This window comes from Apodemus sylvaticus, chromosome 1 (assembly GCF_947179515.1).
Source record: "Apodemus sylvaticus chromosome 1, mApoSyl1.1, whole genome shotgun sequence".
NCBI lineage: Eukaryota > Metazoa > Chordata > Mammalia > Rodentia > Muridae > Apodemus > Apodemus sylvaticus.
In genome coordinates this window covers 171,108,625-171,120,571 of record NC_067472.1, presented here as the reverse complement: position 1 = coordinate 171,120,571, position 11,947 = coordinate 171,108,625, and the positions used below count along the sequence as shown (strand labels likewise).

Genomic DNA, 11,947 nt, shown 5'->3' with positions numbered 1-11,947 from the left:
GGAAGGAACTGCCAGGCAGTGGTGGCGCATGCCTTTAATCCCAGCACTTGGGAGTCAGAAGCAGGCGGATTTCTGAGTTCGAGGCCAGCCTGGTCTACAGAGTGAGTTCCAGGACAGCCAGGGCAATACAGAGAAACCCTGTCTCGAAAAACCGAAAAACAAAAAAACAAAACAAAACAAACAAACAAACAAACAAAAAAAAACAAAAAAAAAAGAAAAAGAAAAAAGAAGAGAAAAAAAGGAAAAAAGAAAACAAGAAAAAAGGAAAAAGAAATGGGAAGGAACAACTATCTTCTTACCTACTCGGAGGCTGAAGCAGGAGGATCTCAAAAGCTCAAGGTGACCTTGGCTGACTTAGTGAGACCCTGTCTCAAAAAGAAAGAAAGGAGGGTTGAGAAAACAGAAATGTGGAAGAGTGCTCTTTTATAATCCCCCAGTGAGGGGTTGGGACCTAGGGGGTGTTCAGTCAAAGAGACTTTTGCTAGGAATTCCCAGTGATAGGGTCGGGGGTCGGGGGTCGGGGGTCGGGGGGCAGTAGAGCTCTTGAGGACTTCCACTATCAGAATGAGCAAGGCCCTGCATCCCTAACCTGGAGCTACAGAAAACAAAGAGATCAGATGTAAGGGGGCGGGGTTGAGATGACACAAACGCACCCAGAGGTGCCCTGTGAGGACACAGAAAGGAGACCGACATCTCCAGGTAAAGGAGAGAGTCCCCAGGAGAAGCCAGCCATCTGGACACCCCTGGTGGTCTCTAACCTCCAGAATTAAGGGGGGTGGGAGGGAAATATCTGTGGTTTGAAGGCGTTCATCTTGTGGCAGCCCCAGTGGACTTCCAAAGCATTTACACTGGATTTCCTCCCCAAGGTCTCCACTGTGGGACAGTGCTGGGCCTGGAGCTCCACAGGGTCCTTGCCATGGTCGCTGCAGGTCTGCGCTGTTCCATGGGACCTCGGTGTGAAGAATGTGCAAACCCAGACCCACTTCCAGTTAAGACTCTTTAGGCTGGAACAGAGCTGAGTGCAAGGATAGGGTTGCAATGGCCGTTCCCAAGGAGAGAGCGCCGCCTGGTGGCTGTGCCTAGGAAGGTGCGAGCAGAGCATACTTACCTGGAGCCAAGCTTAGTAGACCAGCCGCTTCAGACTTCAGGCAGGTTGGCGCCTCCCAAAACTGGTTTCTTGAGGGTCGGGGCTTCTTTGTTCTTGCAAGTTTTATTTTCCTCCCACCAACTAAGCATCTTCATTCTAAGACAACGAACCTTGTGGTGAATGTTGAGTTCAGCCCCACACCGACTTCAGTGCTGGACACCCTCACACACACACACACACACACACACACACTCTTTTTGTTGGGTACAAGTTTATTTTACATATTTCTTTCTTCTCTTAACATTTTTGGCATATATGTGTACAAGAAACTCTCAGGTTTTGGTGTTCTAGTCACTGGACGTAGCAGCGATTACATAAGTAGTCACCTGCTTGTGGAGACGCCATAGCTACCGTGGGCTCTGTGGTATCATACAGCTCCCCTCGCCCCAACAACGGGAGCCAGATTGTTATAGTTGTTCCTTAGTCTCTACCCCTTTCCAGATGAAAAGCCTTCTTTGGCTTCCGTGTGAATTGAGAGAGTAAGATCCAAATTTTCATTTCCTGTCCGAGAACCATCCTTCTATTAAAAATGACTGAAAATGGTTTCCAAAGCATTGCCAGAGACCAGTAAGAAGCTGTAAGGGAGCCATGCTCTGCGTAAACCTAGGGCTGGCTTCTGTTTGCGGAGTCGAAGGAGACCTTGGCAACACAATGAATTTCGTAAAATTACACTTTCTTAATTTAGTGTGTGTGTGTGTGTGTGTGTGTGTGTGTGTGTGTTGCAGGGCATGTGTAAACGTGAGTGTGGAGGCCAGAGGACAGCTTGCAGGAGTGGATTATTTCTTCCACAGTGTAAGCCCTGGGGGATCAAACTCAGGCCCTCACGAGGGGTTGGAGGCAAGTACTCTTAATTCGAGCCATCTTTCCGTCCCCCTCTTGAATGAATTTGACTTGAAGGAAGTGTATATCGTGAGTGCCTTCAACGAATGAGAAATGCCCATTTCACTTAAGCCTGTGTAGAAATTCTTTAACAAAAAAAACTGCTGCAAGGAGAGTAAATTGGCATTATTTATAGCATATTTTATGATTCTATTTAATTTAAGCTAGAACGTGTATCTGTTGGTCCTGTGGTACAGGACTGTTATACCAACTACTTTGGAGGCAAGAAAGTCCAAGACCAGTGTGCTGAGGCTGTCTTAAAATAAAAGTATAAAGAGGACTGAGGATGTAGCTCAGTGGTAGAGCCCCTGCCCAGAATCCCCCAGTGAGGGGCTGGGGGCGTGACTCAGTGGTAGAGCCCCTGCCCAGAATCCCCCAGTGAGGGGCTGGGGGCGTGACTCAGTGGTAGAGCCCCTGCCCAGAATCCCCCAGTGAGGGGCTGGGGGCGTGACTCAGTGGTAGAGCCCCTGCCCAGAATCCCCCAGTGAGGGGCTGGGGGCATGACTCAGTGGTAGAGCCCCTGCCCAGAATCCCCCAGTGAGGGGCTGGGGGCGTGACTCAGTGGTAGAGCCCCTGCCCAGAATCCCCCAGTGAGGGGCTGGGGGCGTGGCTCAGTGGTAAAGTCCCTGCCCAGAATCCCCCAGTGAGGGGCTGGGGGCGTGACTCAGTGGTAGAGCCCCTGCCCAGAATCCCCCAGTGAGGGGCTGGGGGCGTGGCTCAGTGGTAAAGCCCCTGCCCAGAATCCCCCAGTGAGGGGCTGGGGGCATGGCTCAGGGGTAGAGCCCCTGCCCAGAATCCCCCAGTGAGGGGCTGGGGGCGTGGCTCAGTGGTAGAGCCCCTGCCCAGAATCCCCCAGTGAGAGGCTGGGGGCGTGGCTCACTGGTGGAACAATTGTCTAGCCTGTTCAAAGACTTCACTGAGCCTTCGGTACTGAAGGAGAGTGTGAGCAATTTACTAGAAAGCATTGATATTTCTACTAGGTTGAAAATCATAATGGAAATCGGAAGTGTTTCAGTCAAACGATAACATAGTTTGTAATCCCATTTGTGGGATGCAGTTAAACTTATGCTTAAAGGGATATGTATAACCCTAAAAGCAAACAAAGAATGTCTGGAACTTAACAGGGAGTCCAACTCAACAGAAACTAAACCGGAAGAAAATGTGATGACGAAACGAGCATCGCTGGTTAACGAAAGTCCAGAGAGAAGCTCTGTGACTGAAGGAGCCTGCAATCAAGACCGACCCACGCGGCGGAAGAAAAGGCCAGCTCCTAAAGTTCTCCTCTGATCTCTAGATGTATACTATGAATGGTACATGCATTTGCACACACGCACACACATACTCGCATACATGCACACACAGTCAAAAGAATAAATGTAGTTTTAAAAACTAGTCAATATGGCAGGTTTCAGGGAGGGATTGGTGTTGAATTTGAACTCTGATACTCACACCAGTACAACGAGGAAGAAGAGGAATAAGGCAGACGATATGGTCCCATACACGATGCCCTGGATTAGTCCTCTCAGGAACACAGTGGAAATGGCGCTCTTATCTGAAATGGAAGGAACGAGAGCACAGTCTTCCTGAGGCTTCAGACTCTGACTCTCTTCCTTCTGCTCTGTGCTTGTTCTCATCCTGGTCTCCAAGGGCTGGACTTCCATCCCAGTCATACCAGACCTCTCTCCATTCACCTGGTATCAAGAAGATTCTGGACGTGTGGACTCCATATTGGTTCTTCCCCTCACAGCGAAGTCTCCTAATGATTTCCGGTTCCCACATGAGGTGGATGGAGCTGTTGGTCCAGGGTTCTAATGTGGAGGTGGTCGTGTGTAGGATGGCATCTGTGCTATTCACATTCGCAGGTTTTTCCCCCACCCACCACTGCACTGAAGGTGTGGGGATCCCATGGAAGGAACAGCTACATGTGAGTGTCCTCTTCAGCAAACAGGAGTAGTTGAGCAGCCTGGCGGGTGCTGTGGGGAAGAAGGGGCAGAGGTCAGAGAGGCATCCACACTTCCCCTCATTTCCTCCAAAGCCCAACTTCATTCATACTTATGTGCATATGTGTGTCTGTGTCTGTGCACGTGAGTACAGTTCCCACGGAGACCAGAAGAGGGCACTAGATCCCCTAGAGCTAGATTTACAGGTTTAGGCTGCCAAACACGGGTGTTAGGGGGAACTGAACCCAGTTCTTCTGCGAGAGAGGTGTGGTAGGTAGTTTGAATGAGAATGCTCTCCAGAGGCTTGTGCAGTTGAACACTCGGTCCCCAGTCGGTGGTGCTATTTGAGGAGGTTTAGGAGGTGTGGCCTTGTTGGAAGTATGTCACAAGGTGGGCTTTGAGAACTAAATTCTTAAGTCATTCCCTATGTGCTCTGCTTCCTGCTTATGGTAAAGGATATGGGCTCTTAGCATAATGCTCTAGTTACTAGGTCTCCCGTGATGACTCTATCCCTTTGGAACTATAATAAACATTCTTTCTTTCATAAGTCTCCTTCATCATGGTGTCTTATCACAGCAACAGAAAAAGTAACAAATGCACGTAATGAGCGTGCATAAATGAGCTCTCTCAGCCATTTAAGCCATCTCTGTAGCCCCCAGCCTTACTTGATTCTCAAAAAGATTTGGAAACTTTGAGACCCAGAGGGGTTCTCCTCCATTTTTTGGTGTTTGAAGTCCACACCAAACACAGACTTGACTCTTACCTGGAATCTCTCAGCCCCACAGGGTCAAAATATGACCACTCTTCTTCAGGGCCCAAGTCTTTCTCTGGGGCCCAACATTTCCCCCAGACTCTAGGTCCTGATAGTACCCAAGCACTCACAGACCAGTTGTAGCTTGACCACTTTACTGCTGGACAGGTTATCTAGGGATAGCTTTAAGTGGCATCTGAGATTAGTGCCCTGGTCCTCAGGTTTTGGGTCAACGGTTAGTGCTGAAGAGGGGTGGATGGAGATGGTCGTGTTGGAAGACATGCTGGGTCCTTTCCAGGAAAGGAAAAGAGTTTTGGGCTCTTGGCAGACGCCTTGCATGGTACAGGTCAAGGTCACAGGCTCTCCAGCCACACTGCTTTCTGGGATGTAAAGCTCTGGGTTTTGGGTCAGGTCTGGAGGAGAGAGAAAAAGGTTGTGTTTAGATTAGTGTTTTCCAGGTATGTCACTGCACAGTATTTCTGACCAGAACCCCTGGACTTCTTCCAACAATCCCACAGAACCTGGGATTGCCATGTTCGCCTGGTTTCTCACCAATCTGCTATCAGGAAGCCCCCTCCACCTCACCCCCAGGCGCATGCACAAGATGAAGGAGCTTATGTAAGCTTGATGCTGAACTCTGGATTTTTAAAAAACGATTTAAATTACATTATTTGCGGCTAGCAATATGTCTGAGCAGATAAAGGCAGTTGCCACCAGCTCCAACAAGTCCCCAGGACTCATAATGTGGAGGAAAGAACAGCCGTTCACAAGTTGTGACTTCTACACACACTCAGTGGCAAGCACGTGCACTGTATTGGTTTGTTTTCTATTGCTCTGATAAAGACATGACCAAAAGCTCCTGGGAAATAAAAGGGTTTATTTCATCTTACACTTCCATGTCACACTCCATCATTGAGGGGAATCATGACAGGACCTGGAGGAAGGAACTGAAGCAGAAACCATAGAGGAACTCTGCTAATTGGCTTTCTCAGTCTGCATTTCTATACAACCTAGGACCACTTGTCTTGGGGTGATACCACCCACGGTCGGCTGGGCCATCCTGCTAATAATCAAGAGAATGCCTTACAGACTTGCATAGTCCTTGCTGTCTGCCTTGCTCAGGATGGTCTCTTGTTCTTTGCTCAGAATTCCAGGCTAGCTGACCCGCAGCTTCCCAGGATCCTGCTGCCTCTGTTTTCTGTCCTACCTCAGGAATGCTGAGATTACAGATGTGTGTTACCAAGCCTTGTTCCATGTGGGTAAGCCTGGAACTCACTCTGTAGCCCAGGCTAACCTCAAATTCCTGGCATTTCTATCACCGCTGCTCTAAAGTGCTAAGATTACAAGGACTTTTGCTTCTGTTTCTGAAACTTCTATTTAGAGACGTGCCAACTGTACTTAAAGCATTAGGCCATTTTGCAAATTAAATAGCTAAGGTTTTGTAAATTTTACATTAGTTAATTTATGTGCAGCCAGGCATGCATGTGGAAGTCAGAAGACACCTTGCAGGAGTCTGTTCTTTCTTTCCATTACGTGGGTCCTAGGGATGGAACCCAGGTCTTTGAGCTTGGTGGCAAATGCCTTTATCCACTGACCACTCTATCACCAGTCCCTAGCTGGGTTAGTTTTGTTTGTTTGTTTGGTTGGTTTTTGTTGTTGTTGTTTTTAACATTTACTTTATTCATGCATACATGTGTGCACAACTGTGCATGTGTGTGTGTGTGTGTGTGTGTGTGTGTGAGAGAGAGAGAGAGAGAGAGAGAGAGAGAGAGAGAGAGAGAGGCCCAAGGTTTTATAAAGTAACCTGGTCACCAGAATTCCCTCTAGATTTCCTTCTTCCTAAACCACTGTGTGAGCCCAAACATCATGTGACAAGGAGAGTCCACCCTCCGCCCTCAGGACAGTACCTTTCTGAGCTCCTAGACCCACATAGAGCGAGTAGGTCCTGTTTTCTCTTCTGAGAGTGTTGTGGGTCATCAGGATGCAGTATTCCAGCTCCTCTGTGGAGACATCACCCGTGGGGGCCCTGGGCTGGATGGTACCCACCCGGAAGCTGATGTTTTCATTAAGCCTATAGCTCACAATGTTGGGATTTCTGAGAGATGCCTTGGAAAATTCAATCACACAAGGGACTGTACTGCACAGACCATCTTCCATTGCTGTCTTCTTGATGTCAACCAAAACTGGAGAAAGTAACCCTGTGGGAAGAGAGCTAAAATGGCAGTCTGTCCCACCTCAAGTTTTCAGAGTCCTGCCTGTCGATCGAAGGCTTACACCATTGTCTTTTCAGGACAGGTTTTGCATTTGCCCAGATCTGGGAAAGAAGTCACCTCAGAGGCCCAGAAAAGTCCTTCCTGGTAAGAGGGTCTCTATTAATATGCATCATTGGTCACACTTGAGAGTCTAAGAGTCATGTGATTTATGGCAGAGTCCTTGGGATATGTAGTATTGTTCATTTACAGTCTCTCTAGCTGCCACTCCCCCTCCCCCAACCCCGATCAAGTCACACTTGCCTGAAACGCCCTCTGGACACATGCATTACAGTTTTGTTAACTCTACACAAGACTAGAGATATCTAGGAAGAGGGAATCTCTATTGAGAGATTGCCTTCGTCACACCGGCCTCTGGGCAGGTGTGGGGGTGCAGGTCTGTGGGGCAGGTCTGTGGGGTGGGGGAGTCTCTTCTTGATTCCTAATGCACATGGGGAGGTGGGCTAGCCCACTGTGGACATGGTGCTATCCCTACCTGTGGACAGGTAGGTCTGGATTATCTAAGAAACTGAGCAAGTCATGGGGAACAAACCAGTAAGCAACATTCCTCCATGGTCTCTGCTTCAGTTTCTCCCTCCAGGTCCTTCCTCAGCTTCCCTTGACAACAGACTGTAACTGTAAGTTTAAATAAGCCCTTTCTTCCCCAAGTTGTCTTGTTTTGTTTGGTTTGGTTTTTTTGTTTTCTATTTTGTTTTGTTTTGGTTTTGGTTCTTTCTTTCTTTCTTTCTTTCTTTCTTTCTTTCTTTCTTTCTTTCTTTCTTTCTTTCTTTCTTTCTTTCTTGTCAGTGTTTTTACCACATCAGCAGAAACTATCCACAACCGCTGTGGCCTCACAGCCCCTCAGGCCCTCTGCAGGTGCAAACCCAGCTCTCTCTGAAACCCCGGACAACTGGGAATTGAAATGTTATTTTTTCATTGTACCTATCTGTCCATTTGCTTGCTCATTGTGTGTGCGAGCAGTCCTGCCTGCGTGGGTGTGTGCATGCTTCTGAAGGTCAGAGGACAACTAGCAGAAGTCAGTTCTCTCCTTTCACTATGTGAGTTCCAGACAGCAAACCCAAATCATAAAGCGTGAAGCAATCGTCTTAATCTGTTGAGCCCTCCCATGGCCTGAATTGCAATGTTACATTTACCCACTGCCTGCCCATCTTGTGACTCCTGGCTCACAGGCTCAGCCATATGTTGTGGAACTTACCCCCTCCCGGAGCCTATAAAAACAGACATGTCACTGGGCAGTGGTGGCGCACGCCTGTAATCCCAGCACTCTGGGAGGCAGAGGCAGGTGGATTTCTGAGTTCAAGGCCAGCCTGGTCTACAGAGTGAGTTCCAGGACAGCCAGGGCTACACAGAGAAACCCTGTCTCGAAAACAAACAGACGTGCCCCTCTCAGTCTTATGGAATTTAAGAACATCTCCGTTCAGGAGCCCATTGGGATACCTGTACCATCTGTCACTCTCCTAATGAAGCTCTTTGTGCATGTGTGTGTGTGTGTGTGTGTGTGTATGGTATGTGGTGTGTGTTGTTGTGTGTGTTGTGTGGTGTGTGTGTGTCTATGTGTTGCATATGTTGTGTGTGTGTGTTGTATGTGTGTCTGTATATGTGTTGTATGTGTTGTGTGTGTTATGTGTGTGTTGTATGTGTGTGTAGTGTGTGTGTGTGTGTGTGTGTGTGTAGCAGGTTGGTAATTCATCTCACCTTTCTTGCCACAGAGCCTGTAGCATTGCTATTTTTTATAATAAGCATCATTTTGATCTCTGGAAGTATCGAATGCTAAGGTCTGTCACAACTGCATGACCAGACCCCCTGGAAAGCCTTGTGCTCAAGGCTTGGTGGGCTCCGTGAGTGGGGGGCCCTGAACTTACACTTTGTGTGTCACTGTGCACTGCTGCCGAGAGAACTGTGCTGCCCGCACAACTTCCCTAGGAGAGGCCAACTGGGTGCTCGTACTTAGTCCCCGGCAACCCCCCCCTCACCATCTCTTCCCTTGCTAATCTTAATCTATGTGATTTTGATATAACTGGCCATCACCATAAAGACAAGTCTCTCGTTGGGACAAAGTCTCTAGCCTCGATTGGCCTCAAGCTAACTGTACAGCCGCGATTATGTGGATTTCTGATGTTTCTGCTCCCAGTTCCCAGCTCCTGAGATGATGGTGTGCACCACTACACACCGCTTTACACAATTCAGTGCACCAAACCTGGGGCCTCGGGCATGCTAGGCAAACACCTTCCAGGTGTGGGTTCGATTCCCAGATCCCACGACAAGTAGCTCACAACCATCTGTGACTCCAGCACCAGGACACTGGACACTTGTGGTCTCTGTGGGCACCAGACCACATGTGCATATGTGTGTATGTCCACACAGAAACACATACATTCATACACATAATTAAAAATAATGAATCTTTTAAAAAGTAACATTTTTTTTTTAATTAAAAGAGAGACTATGTGTTCTGTTGGAAATGGGACTTCTATATCAACCTTCTATCCCTGGCCAAGGCTCAGGGAATATTGAGAAAGAAGGGGCAGAAAAGATGGAGGATGGATGGAGCTGTAGCTGTGACTGCTGCCTTCTCGATATGGTGTGGCTCTTGCAGTCATGGGCTCATAGCAGGTGCAGTCACCCGCACAAGATCAAGCCAGCTAAAACTGGCAGCACAAATGGTGGAGGACCTACTGACAGCTGTGGGAGGAGTCACTTTTCTTTGGGAGGTGGCTACTGGTAGGCTGCCCATGTTGCACTGGATAACCCCTACCCTATGACCTCTGCACAACAAGAACTGGACTCAGTAGCTAAAAATAAACACACAGGCAGACTTGAAGTTGGGAGGAGGTATTGGGAATGTCCTGGAGGGTCTCTAGAGCAGGGGCGTGGGTGGATATGATCAAGTTACACTGTATACATGTATGAATTATTCATACAGAATGAATAAAAATAGTGTTCTTTTTAAAAGAATAATTTAATGGAATAGGGCCTGCGGATGTGGCTCAATTGGTAAGGTGATAACTCCAAACCACCCGTTTCCTGTAAGTTGTATCAATAAACCCATTGGGTCTCCAAATTGGACTCTAATAAGTTATTCCTCTGGTGTGTTTGCCCGCTCTGTATGCAGTGAATAGAAATAGTCTCTTGGGGGAAGTTACACAGTTCCAGAGCCCATGTGGTCCTCTGTAATAACACTGTGGACTGCACCTTAGCTGTAGCTCATGGCAAACAATTATCCCTTCACCTCCCCTTCCACTGTCCCAGGTGATGGTCTCACGATGTGTGTTACTTACCCAAATACAGCAGAAGTAGGGACGTGAGCCCCCACAGCATCTCAGGGACAAGAGAGAACAGGGATGTTTCCTGCTGCTGACTCCGGTCACAGACAGAATGTCCTGTAGGGCACGATTTGGGATGGGTGAGAACAAGGGTGGCCGAAGAGGCAGGTAGTGGGGGAAGAAATAACGTTGCTACCTAATGGAGCCCTTTGTCTCCTCAATCACACGTAATATCGCCTCGCCTTGGGAGCTGGGTTCCTCTTGGCAACAGATGCTGGGAGCTTTGAGGACAGGCATCTTCCCCGTGACTCCCTGAGAGCCTAACATATCTGCTCTCTTCTCTCTAACTATCTTGTCTGTCTTCTTCCTCCTTCAAGATCTGGGGCACTGGGTTCACTTTAGCCCACAAAGCAATCTCAAGGTTTGTGATAAGGTTTTAGACTGATGGTTGTTATGAAACCACAATTGTCCCATAACCTACACATGCACACACACACACATCCACATTATAAATAGGGCAAAAAAGTAAATACTTTAGTGTGTGTGTGTGTGTGTGTGAGAGAGAGAGAGAGAGAGAGAGGGAGATCCTTGAAGCTGTAATAGCAGGTGGTGATAAGCCCTCTGGATGGGGACTGGAAATCTCTCTCAGATCCTCTCTGCAAGAGTAATTATCCCCACTGAGCCATTTCTCTAGCCCTTATATTTGACATTTTCAGACAGCGTCTCCCGTAGCACAGGCTGCTCTCAAACTCCCTACTAACTGGGCCTGAATCGGAACCTCTGGTCTTCCCGTGCCCATTTCCCAATGCTGAGATGCCATGCCTGGCTTACAAGTTCAGATCAAAGAGGGGAACCGTTGTTCTGTGTTGGTTCCTGCATCTCAGGGGTGAACGGCATCGCCAGCACTGCCCTCCTCTCTTTCCTCACCTTTGAGCTGGGAGCTCTTCTCCTGGCTCTGTTTTGTTTGGGAGTCTCAATACTGCCGCCTGCCGACGCTGACCTAGAATCCCCTCTAGTCCTGTCTGGTTTTAACCTCCTGTTCTTCTTTACCCCTGTTCTTCTTTGGATGCCAGCAGAGACCAGAAAAGGTCATTGGATCCTCTGGAGCTGAAGTTATAGGCAGTTGGGACTTAAACTCCAGTTCTCAGCAAGAGCTGTAAGCACTCTTAACTGATGAGCCATCTCTCCAGTCGCAACAGCAACGTTTTGTCCCTTCCTCTAAACGATCAATTTCTTCTCCAATTCTACCTCCTTCCTGGTCTTGGTTTCCTAGGGCTCCCGGCTCCTCAGCATTCCTTCTCTTGGGTATTACAGAGAAACTTAGCAGAAAGCATCCAGTAAGGGGGCTGACTGAAAGTTATAGATACTGACTGGGGAAGTTAGATTCTAGAGGGGCACACTGGGCTGATTTAAGGACGCAATGCCCACCCGATGAGCCCACAGGAGGGATGAAGTCGCGTAGACTTGGCAGGACTGAAGTTGAGGAAGCCTAACTGATCAGCCCAGACACTGGCCTCTGCAGAAGCCCCGCCCACACAGGTACCAACGAGCAGGCGCATGCCTGTTCAGAACAAATCAGAGTCTGAAGGGGCCAAGAGGGAGCCCGTGGAAGGCGGGGCCGCCGCAGCGGATTTCTCTCCTCAGAGCCGGTCCCTTAGCAATCAAATCAGCTCTGTAGAGCAGAGCCTCTACCAGTT

The 11,947-nt window shown here is 48.5% G+C and overlaps 1 protein-coding gene across 1 annotated transcript; it reads right to left on the bottom strand.

Moving 5' to 3' along the window:
• Positions 1-1,137: 1,137 nt before the first annotated feature.
• Positions 1,138-10,305, bottom strand: LOC127682594 (sialic acid-binding Ig-like lectin 10). Its single transcript, XM_052179028.1, has 6 exons — positions 10,266-10,305; positions 6,625-6,915; positions 4,849-5,130; positions 3,718-3,999; positions 3,476-3,578; positions 1,138-1,243 (listed from the first exon to the last, which is right to left on the bottom strand). The coding sequence occupies exons 1-6, from the start codon at positions 10,303-10,305 to the stop codon at positions 1,138-1,140; spliced, it is 1,104 nt and encodes a 367-aa protein (XP_052034988.1).
• Positions 10,306-11,947: the final 1,642 nt, after the last annotated feature.